At 45.2% G+C, this 22822-nt stretch overlaps 1 protein-coding gene across 4 annotated transcripts in view; it reads left to right on the top strand.

Moving 5' to 3' along the window:
- Positions 1 to 1525: 1525 nt before the first annotated feature.
- The window catches only part of MYOCD (myocardin), a 93312-nt gene continuing 72015 nt past the window's right edge, over positions 1526 to 22822 (top strand). For 2 of the 4 annotated variants that reach the window (XM_060081293.1, XM_060081291.1), the window contains exon 1: positions 1526 to 1893. In XM_060081293.1, the coding sequence (XP_059937276.1) occupies positions 1839 to 1893 (55 nt within the window). In that variant the 5' untranslated portion in view covers positions 1526 to 1838. Of the gene's footprint in view, positions 1894 to 2507; positions 2534 to 22822 lie in introns of those variants that run through there. The other 2 variants (XM_060081294.1, XM_060081295.1) reach the window with 2 other exon arrangements.

Genomic DNA, 22822 nt, shown 5'->3' with positions numbered 1-22822 from the left:
AACATGGGCGCCCTCTAGAAGCTGGAAAGGGCAAGGAAACTATTCTCCCCTAAATCTTCCACAAGGGAAAGTAGTCCTGATAATACTGTGATGTCAGCCCAGTGAGACCCACTTAGGACTTCTGACCTCCAGAACTGCAAGATACTAAATTCTTATCGCTTGAAACCACTCAAGCTGTGATAATTTATTCCAGCGGGACCAGGAAAGAGATGCCTTGTGTATGAGTGTGTTTCATAATGACTGAGATACTCATGCACATCTTATCCTCCGTAAACAGGCATCTGGGGACAGGAGTCTATCCCCAAGAGGAACAAGGATGGGATTGCTCCGCCTTTCTGACATATCAGGAATTAAACGGTCTAGTCCAGAAGACCTCATTTATACCAACGACTGGTCAGTTCCAAAGGGTGAACTCAAGGATCCGAGAATTTGGGCAAGGCCCAAACTCAGAGCATTAGAAGCTGTCCCAGGAGCTGTGGTCATATCAGGTCTTCATCTGTCACCCACGGATCTTTGAAGGGTTAAGCGCTCTCAGACATAAGCAGGCGTGTATGTAGTAGATGATACTTCGACGCCCACGTGCATAGAAGGTTGCAAATAAATTCAACCCAACACTATGTGTGTGTATAGTTCCGTGTTATTTTCTGTGCTGCCAACGATTAAGCAAGCTTCTCGAGAGCAGGTCTTTATTTACAGACGAGTCTATCACACCTGGTACATTCTGGATGCGCAATCACTTGGTGTTGGATTCGGAACTCGCTCGTGGGAAAAGTCTTTTAGCCTTTACAAGCTGAGCCCAAGCCCGGCTCGGACATCCCTCTGCTCCAGAGACCCTCCCTCCTTGAGTCCTACTCCACTGAGCGCCCCAGAAGGGCTTCCAACTCGTGTTTCTCCCCCAGGAGGGAGAGTACTGTGTCCTGGCTGCACCTGCAGACAGTCCGAGTCAGGTCTGCCCAAAAAGAGCATATCCCAGAAAAATGAAAGGCGTTTCGTTTTCTCCGTGGACGTGTATCCAGGTTTGATACGGGAACTGCGACATGTATGCTCCGTCTCTGCCTGCGCAAACGGAGAGAGAACGTGCGCACCCTGGTGCGTTGGAAGCCTCGGTTATTTGCCAGGGGTCCAGCCTGCCTGCCAAGCGCGGTGCGCCCCGGGTGCGCGGGCGCGCAAGTCCCCTTCCGGGGTGGGCCACGCCCGCCGGCCAGGCTGCAGGGAGGGAGACCCCCCTCCCCCCCGGGGTCCCCACCCTCCCACCTGGCCCGCCCACCTGCGCGCCAGCCGCTGCGCGGCGCCCCTCCCCTCCCCGCGGCTCCCGGCTCCCGGCTCCGCCCCCCGCGCGCGCCCTCCGCATCCCTGCCGCCCGCCCCCGCGCCGCCCGCAGCCAAGAGTTCAGACCGGCTCCCGGGACTCCTCCGGCTGCTCCGCGTCCCGGGCCCCGCTTGCCACTCCTGATTGGCTGAGCTCCTGTCAGTAGTAAAAAAGGATCAGATAGCAAACTGGGGACCTTCATAAAGGCGTGGTGGGGATGCTCGAGGAGCGCGGGCAGCCTATGACATCAGCCGCGCACGCCTGGGATGCCGCGGCGCCCCGCCAGACCCCGAGGAGGCGCAGGGTCCCGCCAGCTGAGAGTGGAGTAGCCCCGCGCGGCGAGGCCGCCACTTTTCTGGGGACACTGGTTTCGGTCACTGGCTGCCGCTGTACTCCTACCCGGGGGAGCTCGCGGAGAGTTGGATGAATTCTGGGTTGTTAACTGCGGTCAACTGGGCTCCCGGGAGCCCGTTCCTGGTGGAAGTCAGGGGCCATCTGGCCAAGGGACCAGCGGCTCGCTGAGACTCAACATGACACTCCTGGGGTCTGAGCACTCATTGCTGATTAGAAGCAAGTTCAGATCAGGTAGGGCTAAGGCACTTGGCATTCCTTCTTCAACTTTTCCTCTTCTGCACGTCTCAACTCCACACTGCTTTCCAATAAATGTTTCGAAGCCAGCGCCTTGGCTACTTCAACTCTGTTCCCCAAAAGCACATTTGGCAAGTGAAGAATTTTATGTGCCTTGGGGGGCCTTTAATGTCTTCTGTTGTAAATGCTTTGAGTCACAGAGTGTGGTTTTTGTTTGTGAAAAGGCCAGTCCTTTGATTTTTGTCTCTATATTTGCGAGTAGAAATTCTGGAGGGGTCCATCCAACAGGAATAACCTTGAAAGTGAGCAAATAGGGGATTTCAAGTTGGAGAGCTGCACAGTATCAGTCAGAATTGCTGAGACAATGAACCTGATGCTGTTGTATTAGATACAGGAGTCACTTCAAATGGAGCTAATCCAAACAAATGTATTTCCCAAAAAAAGTCACTTGGGGGAAGTAAAAATAGCAAATTTGGAGCACACCAAGTATTTAAAATGACATCACTGTAGGAAAAAAAGAAGTCCAGTGCCACAAATATTTTTTCCCAAACCATCTGATATTTATAAATGGAGACTTTTCCCCCAAATTTCTGTGTTAGTGGCGATAGAGGAACTTCTCAGAGGACGCTGAGTGAAGGTGAGTGGAAAGGAAACGGGCCTTTAACTGCCTCACACATAGGGCGGTAACTCGCCCCTGGAAGGTGTTGATGTGTGTGGGTCTCCACACTGAGACGGGGAGACTTCTTTGGTTCTTTCTCAATAGCTCTGTGTAGAGTATCGGTTTTATAAAAGTGGTAACAAACTGCTCAGTAAATGGTAGAACTTCCACTTAGAAGATGGGTTACTTTATATAAACTGTGATGTGAACATTTCCCATAACAGGTGTTAGAAGGATGTTGGCATAGTTTGCTAAGTTTTCCATAGCCCTTCTAAGCGGGACCACGCAGTATTTCACTTGGACGAAGTTACCAAAAAATGAGAAGAGTGGATGCTGGAAAGTGGGGTCTTCTGGGACTTGCTTAGATGCTCCTGGCTTTTAGATGTCTGTGGGGTCCACTGGAGATTTTCTATGGCTCTGTACCGTCAAAGCGAGATGAAAACTTGAGAACGGAGGCAGCTACAAGACTCAGTGCTCCAAAGATCCGGGGCAGGTCTGCCAGGGACTAGGTTCTGCAGTGGATTAATCCATCCTTTCCGTTCCGTGCGTGGAGAGGTGAGGCGATTGGGCTGTTAATCCACTAGAGACATGGCCACCGCTTTGCAATTTGGTCAAAACCGCAGGGCAACACTGCCACCTTTCTGAAGAAGAGAGGATGTGGATTTGTTTTGCAAGAAGCTACAGCTCATTTCAACGGCACCCTTGCCAGTTTCCTGCAGGGGCAGGGGAGGAGCTGGTTTGTCTCTAGATGGACTTGGTGATGTACTTGATAGTAGAATTGCGAAACAGACTTACCAAACGAATGCTTCCTTCAGCTGCAGTGCAGAGGCAAGGAAGACAGTGCTCCTAATTCCTGCTTTGGTGGGTCGGTGGAGTCCTGGTGTCTCCCAGGTGGACCCTGCAGACCTAGACCCTGGAGCTTCCGAGAATTCCGATGGCAGCCTCACTTTTTTTTTTTTTTTTTTTTAAACTGGGACAGGCTTCTGTGTCACAGGAAAGATTGCTTTGGGAAGACATGCTATGCTATCGAAGCAGACATAGGCAGGCTTAATCCTCTACCTTTGATAAACTGGGAAACGGGGTCTGGAAATGGACAAAGTGGTTTGGTCCTCTGAATGCAAGGGGTTGATAATCTCCTGAAAGATAGAGAAGAAGACAAGTTGAATGTAAAACTAAGTTAAATGTAATGTTGAGGACGGGGATTAGTCTTCCTGGAGGTAATTACAGCCCTAGCTGCGGGAGCACAGAAGTCTGGCTGGCAGCATGCGAACAAGAGGGCCTCTTCCTAAGAGTCCTCGATTTATTTTATGGCTACCAATGAATAAAGAAAGCCTCTTCTCTGTTTTGATTTCTCTCTCTCTCTTTCTCTCTCGTTTTCTTTTTTTCGTCTTCTTTGCTTTCACAAACTACTCAAAATGTGAACTCATAAAACTCTATCTCAGGGCTAATGTTTGCTTTGATATTAGGCTCTGGTGTATTTCATTTAAAAAGTTTCAAAAAAAAAATAAAGGAAATGAACTTGATCATACCAAGGGGCCTGTGTGTAGGGCTGGTTTGTAAGGTAACAGGTAACTGTTTTGACTCTGAAACTGACATGTATGGTAACAGCTTCCAACTGACTTTCTGTAAGCTGTATTCCAGTGACCTTGTTATTAACTGCAAAGCGGTGCTACTGGAGCAATAAACATGAAAGTTTACATGGGCGAACGTGTTTAGTGATATAAACTCATCTTACTGGAGAGGCCGCAGCATTTCACAATTGAAAGGTCTAGTGCCAAACTCTCTGGGTTTTTAGCAGGTACTTCTCCTTATCGGCTGTATAACCTCGAACCTTAGCTAAATTACATAACTTTATCTGCCTCAATTTGCTTCGTTTGAATGATGAGAATGATCATAGGATTGTTGTGATGATTAAATGTGATACTACAAGTAGAGCATTTAGAAAAATGCCTGGCACTTAGTAAGCCCTCAAAAAATATTGTTCTATTATTTAAATTCTTAGGCAGGGTGTTCCTGGGTTTGTCACTTCTCTCTGCGTCTTGGTTACTTCATCTGTACATGTCAGGGTTGGACTAGCTGATTTTTCAGACCCTTTAGAAGCATTTTATTGTTCTCTGAAAATGCAAAGATTGGGAATAAGCAAAATTGTGATTGGGCTGTGTGCCAGCTGGGCATAAATCAGAGGCAGTTTACTTAAATGCAGTCATTAGTGTTGCTTTTAAACTAACCACATTTTTATTGTTTTTCATCTTTTCACTGTTATGTCAGTATCTGTAATCAGTATCACTGTCAGTAATTTTCCTCAATACCATAATCCTTGTGTCAATAAGACACAAGGACCCATACATTTGTATACACACACACACACACACACACACACACACACACACACACCCATGTACAAAGGATCAAAAGGAGAGAGAGAGGTCCATTAGTGGGTTTCCCTTCTAAAGAACTGTTCTGTTTCTTTTGCTATTTTCTCTTTTTCTCTTCTTCCCAAACAGCTCATACAAAGGCAGACTCTGGTTCCTGCCATGACCTTACCTCCATCCCCTGAAAATTTAGGGTTGTCAGATTTCGCAAATAAAAATACAGGATGCCTAATTAAATTTGGATTTCAGATAAACAGTGATTAATTTTTTAGCCTATATTGGGAGCATACTTTCACCTGAATTAGGCACTTTGCATTTTCTGTGGCAACTAGGCTATAAAACTATATATATTTACCTAATTTAATTGACCTTTTCAGATCTCATTTTTGTCATCTACAAAACAGAGAATTTGACTGGTTCATCTCTGCAGTTGCTTCCAGCCCTAAGATTTGATATTTTCCCAAATGAATGTCCCTGAGTACTTCTGTAGACTTTTGAAGACTATAAACTTCATAAAAGTGTTACTATGACATTTTTTAACTGTCGTATCCTCAGGAACGGGACATAGAGTAGATACTCAATAAATTTTTCTCGTGTGGATAAATGAATTCACACCTGCCATGTTTATAATTAACCCATTATTATTCTAAGATTATTCTGAGGTATGATTATTCTAAGACAATCATTTCAATTGCTTCATATGTTCAGTCTTCTTTGATAAATTTCCTTGACAACTTTATGATGTTTACTGGAGCACAAATATCTATTCCCAAATTCCATTTTGCTATTGAAATGACCAGTAGAATATTGGTATATATTCTAATGTTAAAACAAAGATGAATTCTGAAATAAAATTATTTCAGTGATACAAAAATTTACTACTTGTTTACTTAATGTGCTATCAAAATATCTCTCATTTGCCCATGGTTACAACATTTTCCTGTAACCACAAAGGCAGAGCCTACTATATGCCAGGTGCTATGACAGTTGCCGGGAATTCAAAAATTAGTGAGATTTTACCCCCACACTCAGAGCTAACTATAAGCTAATAAACATAAAATATACAGGATTATCCCCCTATTTTAAAAGGTCAATTGATTAGCGCCTTAATTCCCCCGTGCCATGTGTTTTAGTCAGCATGGGCTACTATAACAAAATACCATAGACTGGGAAGCAGAACAGCAGAAATTTATTTTCTCACAGTTCTGGGGGCTGGAAGTCCAAGTTCAGGGTGCCATCATGGAAAGGTTCTGGTGAGAGCTCTCTTCCTGGCTTGCAGACGGCCACCTTCTCGCTGTGTCCTCACATGGCACAGAGAAAGAGAGACAGACAGACAGCGAGCTCTCTGATCTCTTCTCACAAGGACACTAATCTCATCATGAAGGCCCCACCACCAAGACCTCATTGAAACCTAATCATTTCCAAAGGCCAGCATCTCCAAATACTATCACATATGGGAGTTAGAGCTTCAACATGTGAATCTGGTGTGTGGAGGACACATTTCAGTCCATAGGACCATGTAAGGTAACATATTCATTGGTTCCAGGGATTAGGATGTAGACACCTTTGAGGAGAGGACATTATTCTGTGTGTGACATCAGCTTCCAATAAGGCATTCCTAACTATAACCCCTCCACATGCCTCTCTCCTACAGACTTTGTTCTGTAGCACTTTTCCTTTAATATAGATTATTCAGCCATAATACCTGTGTTTTCCCCAGGGAGGTCCACAGAAGACTAACTCCACAGTATGTTAAAGTTGCTCAGCAGGAAATTTTAAAAAGAGGGAAGCAAAGTATAGTGAAAAATTAAATTGGATTTTTAATTGCAGGATTTCTGAAGCCTTTACTGTTTCTCATGTCTATTATGAGCTTCTGAAAGGCAGGGATTCCGAGACATGCTTCACCTTTATTCACACAGCATCTCAGAGGGCAAGTTTAGCTGGACAGACACATTGTGGAGAATTCTTTCTGGACAGAAAAACTCACAGTTTCCGACAGTGATTTCTCTAATGGGGTTAATCTCTGTATCTAGGAAGCTGGCAAGCCCTCCGCACCCAGCCAGGTGAGCACTCTGTTGCTTTTCCTTCCTGGCTGCTTCCTCCCGTGCTGGATCCCCTTTTCACTGCTCAAACCTCCGTTATTTATTGGCACCAATGCCCCACCCCGGGAATATCCGTTAGAGGATTATAACCCATGTACCCAAGGAGCTCACAGGCAACCTGAGAGGTGCTGAAAAAATGCTATACGAGAGTTACGTATTTATTCATTCATTCAACAAACATGCAGGAATATTTCTTCCATGTTTCCCTTGTAATGGAGACTGTGTTAGGAGCTGGGGGTTCGATTGGGAAGCAGAAAAGACCCATCCCATGTCCTCATGTGGAATGTTAGAGCTGACCCTCTAATACCCTGTGCATGGTTCCTGCAAGCCTTCTAGAAGTCCACATGAGAACACAGTTACCGGGATTTTAAAAGATGAGTGTGTTTTAAGTCCTAAATGGGACTTTTAAATCTTTTTTTAAAGCTAGTGGAGCATTCAGAGGCCAGCCCATCTACTTCAGACCATTGCATTCACCTCATATACCAGGTGGCCTTCCCCAGCATCTTAATTACTGTAGCAAGAGCCCCAGACTCCCCCGCTGCACCTAACCTGCCTTATTATTATCCATAGCTCCTATCACTATGGAGGACACTAAACATTTTACTTGATCATTTGGTTATTTGTCCATGAGGGCAGGAATTTTTGTCTGTTTGTTCATTTTCACTGCTTTATTCCCCCTGGCAGCTCGCACAGTGATTGGCATAGATAAGGCACCATTAACAATGCCTTGAATAGATACATTTTATTTTCTCCCCCAAAGACTATTCAGAAACAAAAGTAACCAGTCTATGTTTTTATATATATTTTAGGCATATTGACTGAGTGGTGCTTAAGACTCGAACAAAAAAAGAATGAGTGAATATAAATACAAAATTCAGAAAAGTAGTTACCTCTGAAGTAGGAGAGGCAAGGGGAAGAGCTAGGCATGGAGCCTGAGTAGGAGAAAGGTTATTGGTGGTGGTCTTAGGTTGAGCCGTGGTGACATGCACATTGATTATTCAGCAAATGAATTAAATAATGTTCATTCATGGGCCGATGATGACCATGTGACTTGGACCAGGGATGATGATGAATCCAATTATGTGTATCTGGGGTCTTTGAAAAAATTGAAAACATAAGCTTTTTAAGACCGTAAAGAGTGGCATTCATCTTTTATCTGCTACAGTATATGACAGACACAGTAAGAGTTTGTCAAATAGGATTGAACCAAATTGAATGGATTCTGATCTAATTGGGTTGAATTGGAGAATAACAGAAGTGCCTGGCAGAAGCAGAAGTGCTCAACCCAGCACTTTGAGGATTTTACATACCTCAAAAAAGCCAGACCCGAATAGGAGATGTTGGAACATGAAGTGGTCTTTCATCTCCTTTATTTCCATCTTACTAGCACGAACTCACTGGTCCTCTAGCAGATGGTGACGAGCTGTCTTGAATCTCTGCCCAGATCAGGAAAGTGAAGCTGGCAGGTGTATTTCCCAGGTATCAGCCTTTCCAGTCTCGTGCCCACTCTCCTGTGGGCAGAACTGTAGGGGGAGCCCATCACGCCCACTCTCTGACTCCATGATCTTGGGAAAGTCAATGCAGCTCACTGGGCATCTGTTTCCATAGTGGTAAAATGATCCCTGCTATTTGTGAGGGAAAGACTTTTGTAGAATTATCAAGGCTTTCTTCTGCAGAAAGACGTCTCCATTCCCCACGTGGGAAGGGATTACTTGACCTGGTGGCAAGAATTGCACAAGAGAGAAGCATGGAGTAGTGGTTTTGATAGACGTAAATAGGATTTAAAAAAAAAACCAAAACCACCCATTAGCCAAATGATAGTTTTTTGCAGCCTTATGATTTTCGTATTTAGTTTTTTCAACTTTATTAAGCAGACAGCGTTTGTTTAAGTCAGTAACTTAAGTCAGTAATTTCTATTCTGATATCATCCAGAACAGCTGGTAAGTCAAGCTTTACCTAACTACATTTGCATTATCATTCTTAGAGGAAAATACAAGGGTCTCCAAATTTTTTTGCGGTATGCGGGCCTCTCACTGTTGTGGCCTCCCCCGTCGCGGAGCACAGGCTCCGGACGCGCAGGCTCAGCGGCCATGGCTCACGGGCCCAGCCGCTCTGCGGCATATGGGATCCTCCCAGACCGGGGCACGAACCCGTATCCCCTGCATCGGCAGGCGGACTCTCAACCACTTGCGCCACCAGGGAGGCCCTCCAAATTTTTTATAATGTGTCATTTATTCCCAGAAATTCGGAATAAATAAGGCTGATTCCTGACTTTCATTTTTTACAGAGCACAGCAAAGTGCCCTCAGAAACTACTGAAGGAAGAATAATTTCATTCTTTTCTCGTGTTGGTTGAAGGAAGATAAATTCTCCTATTTCTCTATAGATACCACTAGAGTAGTCCTCTCACATTTCAGTTACACCAGTTGACGTTTGCTGTATTCAGCCACCTTAGATCATTAGAGAAAGCAGTAGAATTCTAGCAGTAGAAGCAGTGGATTCAGCCACTGTAATATTGTAAAATATATTTATTGGGTTCCCCCGTGTAGGACCTTAACCATCACTTGGTATGTGCAGCAATGATCAGCGAATACACAGCCTCTCAAATTCTTAGCATGTCTTGCCTAACATCTCAATTTGAACTGCCACTCAAACAAGTTATCCATCCTTCAATCTGCATCTCTTTCCCCTTGGACTCTTAAGTAGTGCAAAGTCATCAGTTCTTTCTCATAAAATATAGTCCAGTAGCCCCCAGGAATATCCCTACTTCACAGATAATGACTGGAAAATACCCCATAAGCTGTTTTGACTTTCCTACTTCCGGGAAACACTCTCCTTTCAGGAAGTCGTTCGACTTTGTTGTCCTCACGACTGATTGGGCTGGTTTCTTGGTCTGAGGGAAAGTTCCACACTGGACTTTCTGATACTCAAGCTCCAGACAGGACCATGGGGCTTCAAAACAGGCTAACTCCAAGAAAATGCTATTCAACATTCATTGAACAATCATTTCCTCAATACTTCAAATGTCTTTACTATTTTGTGTTCCCTTCCTGCCCTTGTACAGACGCATAAAGAACTTTACAAAACTATGGTCAGAGCGTATGCCTAAGTTAAACTCAGCCTTTTTATCAGTCAGCATGATATCATAAGCAGTTGTTCAAGCTGCTACATAGTAGCATAATTCTTGTTTTAAAGACTGTGTCCTATTCCACCAAGTGAGTACATAATAATTCCACTTGTATTGGAATATTAAGCCAGTTATACTTTTTATGTTATAAATAACACTACTATGAAAATCTTCATGAACATAGACTTTTTCTTCCTCTGGATTGTTTTATAGGATACTCATCCTTTAGAGGAAATATCCAAGTGTGGGAATCACGGATAGGAATCTTTATGATCCTCTATGGTAGCTTGTATTTCTGGAGCACGTAACAATGCACCAAGCTTAACCTTAGTCCTTTTTCCACCTGGCAGTGAATATTTGACCCTGTGATAGAACTAACTCAGAGTCATCTTGGATACTTATCTAGTGTGGACTGGTGTTCAGTGAGCTTTTCACACCTTTTCAGTCAAGAATGAGAAGGAAAAGGGGCCACAAGTACCTGATACCTTTGGAAACCTTTGGCTACCTCTGTGTGATCTGCTATTTGGGGACCAAATGTGACCATATTACCAAATATGATTGATGCTTCATCAAAGGAGAAGAGAAGAGGACCAGGAGTTACTGAGAACCTGTTATCTATGACATTTTCAGTATCTCATTTAATCCTTACAAAAAATGCTATGAGACAGGTATGCTTATTCCGTTTTATAGAGGAGGAAACTGAGGCTCAAGATGTCAAACAACTTAGTTGGAGTAACACAACTGGTAAACGGCAGAGACTAGGTCTGATCCCATCTGTGCCATGATGACCATCTCTATCACAAGCTAAACCTCGCTTCTCCCACCCTCCCCCTCCACCGCCCATCCCACACACACACACACTTGGCCCAGTGGATTTAATTCTACATTCCAGTGGAGTTCTGGACTACAACTTCAGGTTTATACCCAATTGCCATTATTGTCCATGATTTTCTAAATAGCGATGTACTAAGCTACTTGTTTCTAATACTAATTAACCTGTAACGTATACATGCCATCTCTCCCAAATCCCAGGACTTATAATGAAACTTGAGTATTTTAATCTCAGTTTATCTGATTAAAAAATTTCAAGAGATTTTTGAAAACCAACAACAAGAACAGACTTGCCCTAAGACACTAAACATGTAAGAAATATCAAATAACAGAGTCAAGTGGTGGTTGCCAGGGGCTGGGAGGTGGGAGAAATAGGGAGAGGTTGGTAAAAGGGCACAAACTTTCAGTTATACAATAAATAAGTGCCATGACATAAAATATTAGAAGACAGTTTTAAGTTTAGCACCCTCCCCAAACACACACAGAAATGTCAGTAAATTCTAAATATCATGCTCATTTCTTGATCAAAAGGCAGTGAAAAAAAAAAGACAGTGTTTCTGTATTTTTAAATTGTTTATATAATTTTTAAAAGTTACTTTCCATTTACAATTACTACAAAATATTGGCTATATTCCCCATGTTGTGCAGTATATCCTTGAGCCTATTTTATACCCAGTAGTTTGTACCTCCACTCCTCCACCCCTTTATTGCCCCTCCCCCCTCCCACTGGTAACCACGAGTTTGTTCTGTGGGTCTGCTTCTTTTTTGTTACATTCACTAGTTTGTTGTATTTTTTAGATTACACATATCAGTGGTATCATACAGTATTTGTCTTTTTCTGACCAACTTACTTCATTTAGCGTAATTCCCTCCAAGTCCGTCTATGTTGCTGCAAATGGCAAAATTTCATTCTTTTTTATGGCTGAGTAATATTCCATTGTATAAATAAACCACATCTTCTTTATCTATTCATCTTCATCCATCTGTTGATGGACACTCAGTTGCTTCTGTATCTTGGCAATTGTAAATAATGCTGCTGTGAACATTGGGGTGCATGTATCTTTTCAAATTAGTGGTTTTGCTTTTTTCAGATCTATGTCTAGGAGAGAAATTGTTGGGTCATATGGTAGTTCTATTTTTAGTTTTTTGAGGAACCTCCGTACTGTTTTCCACAGTGGCTGCACCAACCTACATTCCCACCAACAATGTACAAGTGTTCCCTTTAAAAATAAAATACTTTGATAGCTGAAATATTTTAAGCTCAGCAAGTTAGGGATCAAAACACACCACAAATATACCAAAAGCATTCAAGCATAGAACAAAGCCTAGAAGGATCCATTCTCAGTGACTATCTCTGGGTGGTGAGAAAATGAGTAATTTTTAATTTTTCTTATATTCTTTCTTATATTCCTATATTCCTTATTTTGATGATCTATTCAGTGTCTCCTGTATCTTCTATAGTAAGCAGGAATAACTTTGGTAATACACGAATTAGCAGTGGACATTGCTTGCGTATTCAGTTTTAAGCCATGCAGTCATAGGAGATGAAAGATTCCTTAACTGAGGAGCAGCTGAAACAGGTTGGCTGAACACCTAGGAGGTTTAAGTTGTTATAAGTTCCCACCAATCCGAGAGCACATTCACATGCAGACTATATCCAAGGAAACTTGGTCCGCAGCTGAGACTGAACATTGGCAACCCAATTAATTTGTGCTGGAAAATTCTAATATGTATATCATGATACAAGCCCTTCAGTCTCACTGACCTGGGGTCAAATTCTGGCTCCACCTTTCCTGGTGGTATGAACTTGAGCATAGCCTTAAGCTCTCCACTCTTCCGTCTGTGAAGGTGGGAACAAAATTGCCTGCCGTGTGGAAATTTTGTGAGGCTTTAGTGAAATGACAAAAAAGGTATTTGACCTAGTACAGGGATGTACTTGTGTACTCCGTCAGTGGTAACGGTTTTATTCATGGATTAATATTCATGATTATATCATTATTTATATCAATATGCTATAGGAGGTTAATCTGCAATATTTAAAATTACTTCAATATTATTATAAAATATCATATTGTTTCTAAATTTACAACCACCTTGTGGTTACCTCGTGAGATTTGCTGCTAGTTCTTCTCGTTTCTTTTTACCCCAGGTGGTGGTTGAGAATGTTGCAGATACTCATTATCCTTATAGAATTTACACTGTATTCTATAAAGTGATTTATATACGTACTATCACTTATTCCTTCCCTTTCAAAGAAAATTTTGAGAAAGGCATTATTATCATTTTCATTCTCCAGACAGGGGTAGTTGTTGTCCAGCTCAGGTCTTTATGTGTTTCCGACGAGAGCCCCAGGCCTTGTCTGGGACCTTGCAAGGTTACCAGTTGGCTGTAAGGATTAGCTTGGCTCATGGCTGTTCTTCAGGCTCCACTGAGAGCCCAAATCCTACACCCTTATCATCAAAAATATTGTTCTGTCTAAAACTGAAGCCAAGGCGAAGAGCCCTCTCCAGAGGGAACAGTATTTGAGGATCAGACAGCACTCTGCTAAATTATAATACCTTTTATTTTTATGGTGCATTAAACTCTCAAGTTGATATGCTTCTATTTTCATAACAACTCTGTGAGATTACAAAACTGCTCATGCAGATGAGGAGATTGAGAGTCTGGGACATTAAGAAATCTGCCCAAGGTTACTCATTAGATTTAGAACCAGAGTTCTGGGCTCCCAGAACCAAGTTCTCAGTGTGATCCTCTGAGGAACATGCAGCCTGGGAAGACATCGATGGTGCAAAGATGGGCCGATGCCTGGCTTTTTCAAGGCCAGTGGCTCTCAGCAAAATAAATGGTCCCTCTTCTTAGAGCGTTCTTCACACGTAGGAGCCGTCTGCACTGGCTTCAAGGTTCAAAGGGCTAGATTAGAGGGAGAGGTGAAATTCAGCAACTTTGACACAGTATAAGCTGGGAGAGGAGAACAGAATAGGCATAGAAATGGCAAAGCAGCCTTTGGCTTTAGTAGAATACCTGTCTCTGCAGAAGGTTCTGGTCTTAGCACATAGACTGGAACCCAGCACCATGGAATGTCCCAGAGACAGAAAGTGTTCTTAAATGTTATGTTTGGTTGTTTCAAAACCTTGTAAAAACAGTAGAGCCAAGATTATTTTCTAATGCTTAAAAAAATTTTTAATATACCTACATTTACTATTTTCTCAAACTTTAAAGGTACAGTATATGTGTACATATATATATACTCACACTATTATATATTATATATATTTATATCAATCACTTTTATATATATCATGATTATATAATGGTGTGAGTATATAATATATACATATATGTCTATTGTATAGTATGTATATACTATACACTTCATATGACGAGTCAAAGATCTATATTCTTTGCAGTGTTATACATGCTACAGAAAAATTGAAGGAAACACTCGAAATGCTCAACAAAGGGAGAATGTTTGAAGACATTGAAATGTAATATAACGTGCATGTTATATATGGTAGTTTCAAAGAATAGCTAATGAAATGGAAATGTGTTTTATAACCAGAAGAGGCAATATGTGCTTTCAATGCTAGCACAGTATATACCACAGGCTTCACTTAGGATCTCAAAAGAACTTCAGTCTCTGTTCCAGGACTACAGCAACGTGGAATGAAAAATTTCCCCTTAATTTGGAGAGAATTCCTTTTCCTTGCCCTCGTAAAGCACACCCTTGGTTCCAAGTTCTAATTCGCCTTTCTTACCAGTTCTCATCCAGGTATTCCCTGGATGCCTACGTTCACCTCTGGAATGTTTGTGTAGTCATCTATCCCAGCTCACGGAGTCTTAGTTTGATCACGGCAGTGACCCTGTGAAATGGGTCTAATGATACCTTCCTTAGAGGGATGGGAAAATGAGGTTTAGAAAGGGTTCGTGGGCTTCCCTGGTGGCACAGTGGTTGAGAGTCCGCCTGCCAATGCAGGAGAAACGGGTTCGTGCCCCGGTCCGGGAAGATCCCACATGCCGCGGAGCGGCTGGGCCCGTGAGCCATGGCCACTGAGCCTGCGCGTCCGGAGCCTGTGCTCCGCAATGGGAGGGGCCCCAACAGTGAGAGGCCTGCGTACCGCAAAAAAAAAAAAAAGAAAGGGTTCATGACCTACTGAAATTCACACGCAGAAACATGGCGGAGCAGGGCTGAACCTGGACCTCGTGACCCCTCCCAATGAATGGTGGACCCTGGGAGGTGAAAATCAGAGTCCCTTTCCTCCAGGATCACCTCCCACCCCAGCACCAGCTTTCAAGGAAAGCAGGTCAAACAGCAGGTTCTGGTCCCCCAGGCCCCTCCTGCCCCGCCCCGGGGTGGCACGCTGTCCACCTAATTCACTCATGGCTCCAGGCCATGGAACACATAAACAAGTGGGGAAAGCTTCCCAAGGAATCTTGATGCCCACATGGAACCATTTGTCTTCTGAAATGATTGTTTGAAATTGTTTATGTCATTTGCCGAGTTTCTGTTCCACGCTTCAGGGACCTATTTGTGATGGAGGAAAAAATTTCCCTGCAACCGAGCGGTCAGGGCTCAGCGGGCAGTTCTGGTGACAGCGTGGCCTGACGCCGGCTGGTCCTCCCCACACGGGGATGGCTCTGGGGAGAGGCACCGCAGTCCCAGTAGAGCACCCCAAGGATGACTGGGTGCTCACTGTTTGCTGGGTACTGCCCTTAGTGCATCACATGTACGAATTCAATCCTCACAGCAGTCCTGTGGGGGTTACCTTGGGTCCCCCTCCGTCCCCCCACATTCACAGATGGAGAAATTGGAGAACCCAGCCCCGAAGGGCATTTCATAAGACTCCACAACGAGTAAATGGAAAAGCTAGGACTTGAACATATGCACCCCTGGCTTCAGAGCCTACGTCTGCAACTCCTACTCTGTACTGCTTCTCACAGGCATCTAGGCTGGCCGGAGCTGGCTTTCTCACCCCGTCCTCCCCGAGAGAAGGCAAATTGCGCCTTCTGTCACCTTAGTGACATCGTCAGCCCCACGGCACATCCACTCGCGCCTGCCTGTAGTATCTTGAGATGTTGTAACATAAAAGCCCTCAGCTCACAAACCTGGCAGCTGGCTGCATGAGAGAGAATTCCTTTTGAGGCATGAATTAGTCTTCTTCAAATGTTTTGACAAACTGAGAGTGTGGTGCTTAGGGAAAGGATCGCTTCGCAGTGTTTGTGTGAACAGACATCTTTCTCAGACTTGAGACTGTGCATGAGGCTTGATCATTGAAATAACTGCGTGGTCATTCTGAGCTGGTGCTCTTTGGATGTGAATATTCCCCTGGTTTTTACCCAACACGTGCTCAGGGCTGGAAGCTGGCCTGAATTCGTGTGTCTCAATCTCCTCGAAGGAAGCAGAGTCGGGACATCTCGTGAGATCAAGAAAGAACAGTGGTGCCTGGTCCCAGCCTCTTCCCTGCGTGTCTGCTCATCTGGGAAGACCACTAACGCCAGTCCGGCAGCCCAGGCTCCCCATCTCCAGCAGACCACAAAGGGCACATCAGTCGCCTGATCGTCATTTTCTCTGGCTCTTCTCTCGATGCCCCCAGCAAGGGATGGGTACACAGTCAGCTTCTGTCCTTCTTGGTCACTGTGACCACTTGGCTGCACACAGGGCAACGCTTGGTCAAGGGAACCGTTATTATTGGTACCTGGACTCTGAAGGCAAGGAGCAGGGTGTGCTCAGATGTCAGCAGGACACACAAAAATAATCCCTGGCTTTCAGCCTTGTTTGGGAAATACGGCCAGGCTTGGGGCAGGAACAGTGTAGACAACCTGGCCTAAAAGGCCACATTCTCTCAGTTCTCATCCCCCTGTCTCCTCTGTACTAGGCGGGTTGATGCCCGTGTACCCCAAGGAAGAAAACATCAGACCCACGAGTGACGCAACCTGCTCCTGGGAAGGGGGTTTGTCCCAGAGTCGGAAAATGCCAGGGAAGGGAAAGAATTCTGCGAGTGGGCCACCCGTTGGGCAAGAAGAGGGCAGTTATTTCCACAGTCTGTGTCCGACAACATCAGCTTCCAGCTCTGAGCATCCCTGAAACCTCCAGTGGTGGTCCTGCTTGTTACTTGCCAGGAAATGCTCCATTGCCCTGTGCCTGACGGTCTCCTTGAAGGCAATGATGTCAAAGTCGGGGGTCGTACATGAAGGTTGATCCAGCCAAACTCAGGGTGGAGCTCAACAAAAAGAAGTTCAAGGCCAAAATTTTGGACAGATACGACTGCGCCTTCTGAGGGGAGAGCTTTCAGCCGACTGTTGCTCTGTCGTGTCCAGGGCTTGTGGTCTTTACCTGGCATCGGCTAGAGAGGACGCAACATCAACAACCATCCAGGATGCTTCCCATGACATGCTTAACTTGGCTTCCTGGGTCTGCCAGCATCATGCTCTGGGGTGTATGTTTTGCCACCTCTACAGACCCTGGGTCTACACCCCTAGGAGTTTTGACTAGTGGACCAGGATTTTAAAATAGATCTCAAAGCTTTGCTTGCTTGTGCTGGTAGCTTTCCACCACCACCGGCTGCCCCTCTTCAATGCTAATCAGTAGGGAGCTTCTTGGTTTGCAACCAGTAGAGAAAATTAAATCTTGAGGAAGCTTAAACAAAAAAAGAGCACTTATCAAAAGCATCCTGGGCTCTCTCATGGAACTTGGCAACAGGAATGTGGTTGATACTTGGAGGAGAATGAGCTGGAATTGGGTATTGGAATACCTTCAGGCCGCTCTCCCTGGCTCTCCCCATTCCTATTGGTCAGCTTCACCATTTTGCTAGTTCACGTGGTTGAAAGTGGCCACTCCCAACAGCTCCCTAGTAGACAGCTCTTGCCCAGTCCAGTTTCCAAAATTCCTAGGGAAAGGCCCAATCTGGCTGGGGGGATGCCCATCCTTGGGGGCAAACTGAGATCAGGAAGAGAGGACATCCTGTGGGAACATCTTAGCTACACAAAACCCACCTCCAGGGGCTTCCCTGGTGACGCAGTGGTTGAGAGTCCACGTGCCGATGCAGGGGACACAGGTTCGTGCCCCGGTCTGGGAAGATCCCACATGCCGCGGAGCGGCTGGGCCCGTGAGCCAACGGCTGCTGAGCCTGCGCGTCCAGAGCCTGTGGTCCGCAACGGGAGAGGCCACAGCAGTGAGAGGCCCACGTACTGCAAAAAACAAAAAAACAAAAAACCACCTCTATAGCCGATCAGAAAGGCATTTCCTTGTAAGTTCAGTGGAAAACCATTCAGAAGAGAATGAAAGGCAGGTATGACTTGCTTCTTTTTTTCTCTTTTATTCCTCACTCTGCCAGGGACTTTATTGTCAATATCTCCCCTTTCTCATCAGGGGAGCCAAGTCTTTCGGAAATGGAGATTACCCATGCGTGCGCAGGGATGCACACACACAAAATGGGCTGTAGTTGAGTAGAACTGAAAGGAAGCAAATTAAGTGCCATGGGCTTAACAACTCCATTTATTTATTTGCCTAAGTTTCCTGGGAGAAAAGACCAGAAAAGCCTCTCTAATTCCCAAACGATGTGAAGCGTCCCTTTCATAATGTACCCACAATTGTAATTATTTGTTTCATATCTTTTGCCTCCTAGGCTGTAAAATTTTCATAGGCAGAGTCAGTGACCGCTTTATTTGCAGCTGGATCTTTAATGTCTAAAACGGTATCTAGATATTTAGTAAGAGATCAATAACTATTGAAAGAATGAAATGAAGGATGAATGATGTTAACGCACTCACCTTACTGCCAAGTTCCCAGGTGAAAGCATGGCCTCAAAGCTCCTGATAGCCCTACCAATTTTGCTACCAATAATTACAGTAACAGTGCTTTCGTTTTTGTGGTTTTAGTTCTTCTTTGCCAAAGTCTGATGAAAGAAATTGTCCTGTAAATTTGATTCACCTGTCGCTGACTCTCTCTCTCTCTCCATCTTTAATTTATTATCAAGTCATAGTGATTCTTCTTCTCCACTTGTTTCTCAAATCTTCCCTCTCCTCTCCATTCTCACCATGTCCAAGTGACCTTTCTTGCTTTACCCACGGAGCCTGATAAGAGTCTTCACACCAGCCCCATCTCCGCCATTCATGTTAACACGAGATTAGTTATCCTAAAATCTCAATGTTACCATATAGCTCTGCTGCTCAAAAAGTGCCAGTACTGGACTTCCCAGGTGGCGCAGTGGTTAAGAATCCGCCTGCCAATGCAGAGGACATGGGATCAATCCCCGGTCCGGGAAGACCCCACATGCCGTGGAGCAACTAAGCCCGTGACCCACAGCTACTGAGCCTGGGCTCTAGAGCCCGCGAGCCACAGCTGCTGAGCCCGTGTGCCGCAACTACTGAAGCCGCGCGCCTAGAGGCCGTGCTCCACAACAAGGGAAGCCACTGCAATGAGAAACCCACGCAACGCAATGAAGAGTAGCCCCCGCTCGCCGCAACTAGAGAAAGCCCGCGCACAGCCGTGAAGACCCAACGCAGCCAAAAATAAATAAATTATTTTAAAAAAATAAGTGCCAGTACTGCCATCTTTCTGCAGGATAAAGTCGGAACACTTCGGCGTAGGTTTCAAGGCCCTCTGTCCATGAATCCCCACTTCCTTTTCCAGTATTATGTCTTACCGCCCCACGATAGGAGTCCCTCTCCTTGAAAAGTTGGTGTTCTGGGGCACGCTACGTATCTGGTGAGGGCCCAACACAGCATTGTAATGTGGGGTCCTTTGTTCAAAATGATCACAATTTCAGGTGGCGACAGCACAGAGTTAAACTAAGCACAGGGCCCTTCTGAGCGTGGGATGCTCATGGCACAGGTCATATATGCTCATGAAGCTTGGCTGTGGCCAGGAGGTACCATATTGATTCCACATTCCAATTTTTAGGCATGCTTTTCCCTTGATCAAGAATTCCCTTTATTGGGGCCTCCCTGGTGGCGCAAGTGGTTGAGAGTCCGCCTGCCGATGCAGGGGATACGGGTTCGTGCCCCAGTCTGGGAGGATCCCATATGCCGCGGAGCGGCTGGGCCCGTGGGCCATGGCCGCTGAGCCTGCGCGTCCGGAGCCTGCGCGTCCGGAGCCTGTGCTCCGCAACGGGGGAGGCCACAACAGTGAGAGGCCCGCATACCGCAAAAAAAAAAAAAAAAAAAAAAAAAGAATTCCCTTTATCAACCATCTTTCCTATAAGATTCTCCCTTGCAAATGTAAAGGTTCCATTCTTTTATCCCCGGCACCCTTCTGGGAATATGTATTCTTTAATCATGTGTTGCCTGATACTTCATTTATCTAACTCATGTGTGGGCATCTTCTCTTCATTAGATTATTCATGCCTTAAATGACTGTGTCTCATCCTCAGTGTCTGGAGATGCCTCAGCCACTAGCAAGGGACTGTTAAATACTTTTTGAGAGACTGAATTGGTAGATTCGTGGGGGGCATCCTAAAAATTCTGGGGCCTTTGTAAAAATAATAGCTGTTTTGGGTCCCATTTGCCTCTGGAGGTTCACTTGAGGACCCTGCATTGCACATCTGACTTCTTGGAACCCTCGATGGTAAACTGCTCTGCTATCTTGCAGCCTTTTTCCTGCACTTCCAATATAATGCTAAGAACTATTACAAGACGTATCATCATCTCATGGGGAAAACTCCTGAGATGAAGAAACATCTCAGAGGCTTGAATTTGGAGACATGCACAGAAAGACCCTGGTCAAAGATGAAGCCAAAGGTCATGAAATGTTAACACTCTAGTAGGAAGCTGAGGCCTGCAGAGGTGACGTATGTTTGACCGAGGTCACACAGCTGTGTCATGGGAGGATCAGGACCTGGTCCCCTGAACTCTCGTGTGACTTGCAGGGGACATCCGCTGTTGTATTTCAGCAGGCAGAGCTCCGGGTGATCTTCTAACCGCTACTCATAAGTATTTTGCCTGTGTGCAAAGCAGACATTCACTGTAGATGCAGGTTATTTTTTTTAATACAATTCATTTCGATTTTCTGTGAGATTCTGGACTTTGGCATCTGTCTTCCAATATTCAGATGATAAAAAGGATTCATATTTAGACAGAGGGCATATTGTATATGCAGGACATGAAACAACGTATAGAGCAATGAGAGTACAAGCAGCGTTACCGGTCTGCCGGAATGATTGCTCTTGCGGTTGCCAAGGGATGCTGGCTGCGAGGCAGGGTACAGAGGATTCTCCCAGGAGCCGAGAGCGCATTGTAATAAGGTGCTAAAGAAGCAGTGAGAGGCCCCCACCAGCTGCTGATGGGCGAGGCTTCCCTCTGCTGCTGTTGCTAAGGAACCTTGGCGTGGTCCTCTGAATCGGAAGCTTTCCCGCCTCTCGCGAGGCTTTACTCCCCCGCAAGGAGGGTTCAAAGGACCAAGTTGGGCTGGAGGAACAGGGTTCTCTTGATGCAATGGTGGCGCCATTATCCACCCCTCAGACCCTCGTTCCTGAATAAAAATCACTCCATCTGTTCCTAAACAACGCCTCCTTGGAAGTTTGAGATTTTTTAGATCGAAATCACAAAAATAACATTTAAGTTGGAAGGGATTTAGAGACGACCCGACCCAATGATTTTTCAAATTCTACTCCACAGAGCTCTGACATTTCATGAGAGGTTTTGCTTTTACTGTGCTCCCTGGTAATGTTTCTTGTTGTTTTGTTTTGTTTTGTTTTTCCTTCCATGTAGGATTTCAGCTTAAAAAGCAAAGGTTTCTTTTTTTTTTTTTTAAGTTTGAGAGCACCTGATTCTGAATTAATCTGTCCTGTCCTTCATGGGTAAGGAGGCTGGAGCCCAAAGAGATGACTTCTTTGTATTATTATTTTAAAGTGTTGTTGGAAGAAGACCTTTGGGTTCGCTCAGCAAAATTGGGGGATTGATTTTCACCTTGCCTCGTAGTTAAAGCAGAGCCACTGTTGGACTGGAATTTATGGAACTTTAGAAGAAAGATGATTCTCTAGATGATGAATATATGGTTGGTTTAGTGAGTACATGTCTTCTGTTTATCATCTACCTTCTTTGAGGTGTTTTTTCATTTATTCCCTCCCACAAAAATGACTTACTAAATGTAAAATAAACACATATTAGTTTATAACTTTGGTTACGTTTAAATACAAATTAATTTATAATTCAGAAACAGTATCTTGTTAGACCATGCATTCTGGGGTTCCTTTAGAACAGGGGTCCCCAATACCCGGCCCGCAGACTGGTACCGGTGCGCGGCCTGTTAGGGACCGGGCCGCACAGCAGGAGGTGAGCAGTGGGCGAGCGAGCAAGCGAAACTTCATCTGCCACTCCCCATCGCACCATCGCTCCCCACCGCTCCCCACCCCTCCCCATCGCTCCCCATCGCTCCCCATCCCTCCCCATCCCTCCCCACCGCTCCCCATCCCTCCCCACCACTCCCCACCGCTCCCCATCCCTCCCCATCACCACTCCCCATCGCTTCCCATCGCTCCCCATCCCTCCCCATCCCTCCCCATCCCTCCCCATCGCTCCCCATCCCTCCCCATCCCTCCCCATCGCTCCCCATCGCTCCCCATCCCTCCCCATCGCTCCCCATCCCTCCCCATCCCTCCCCATCCCTCCCCACCGCTCCCCATCACTGGCATTACCACCTGAACCATCCCTCTCCCCCTGTCCGTGGAAAAAGTGTCTTCCACAAAACCGGTCCCTGGTGCCAAAAAGGTTGGGGACCACCGCTTTAGGAAATATGACCATTCTTAGAGGCCGTAGAGGTGATGGCAAGTGAGCTGCATAGAGACCACAGGCGAAGCGAGGCTGAGAGAAATTTGTTTAGGAAAAATGGAGGATTTGGTAGG

This window comes from Mesoplodon densirostris, chromosome 18 (genome assembly GCF_025265405.1).
Source record: "Mesoplodon densirostris isolate mMesDen1 chromosome 18, mMesDen1 primary haplotype, whole genome shotgun sequence".
Lineage (NCBI taxonomy): Eukaryota > Metazoa > Chordata > Mammalia > Artiodactyla > Ziphiidae > Mesoplodon > Mesoplodon densirostris.
The sequence above is the reverse complement of the archived record's forward strand: the minus strand, read 5'-3'. Positions and strand labels throughout refer to the sequence as shown.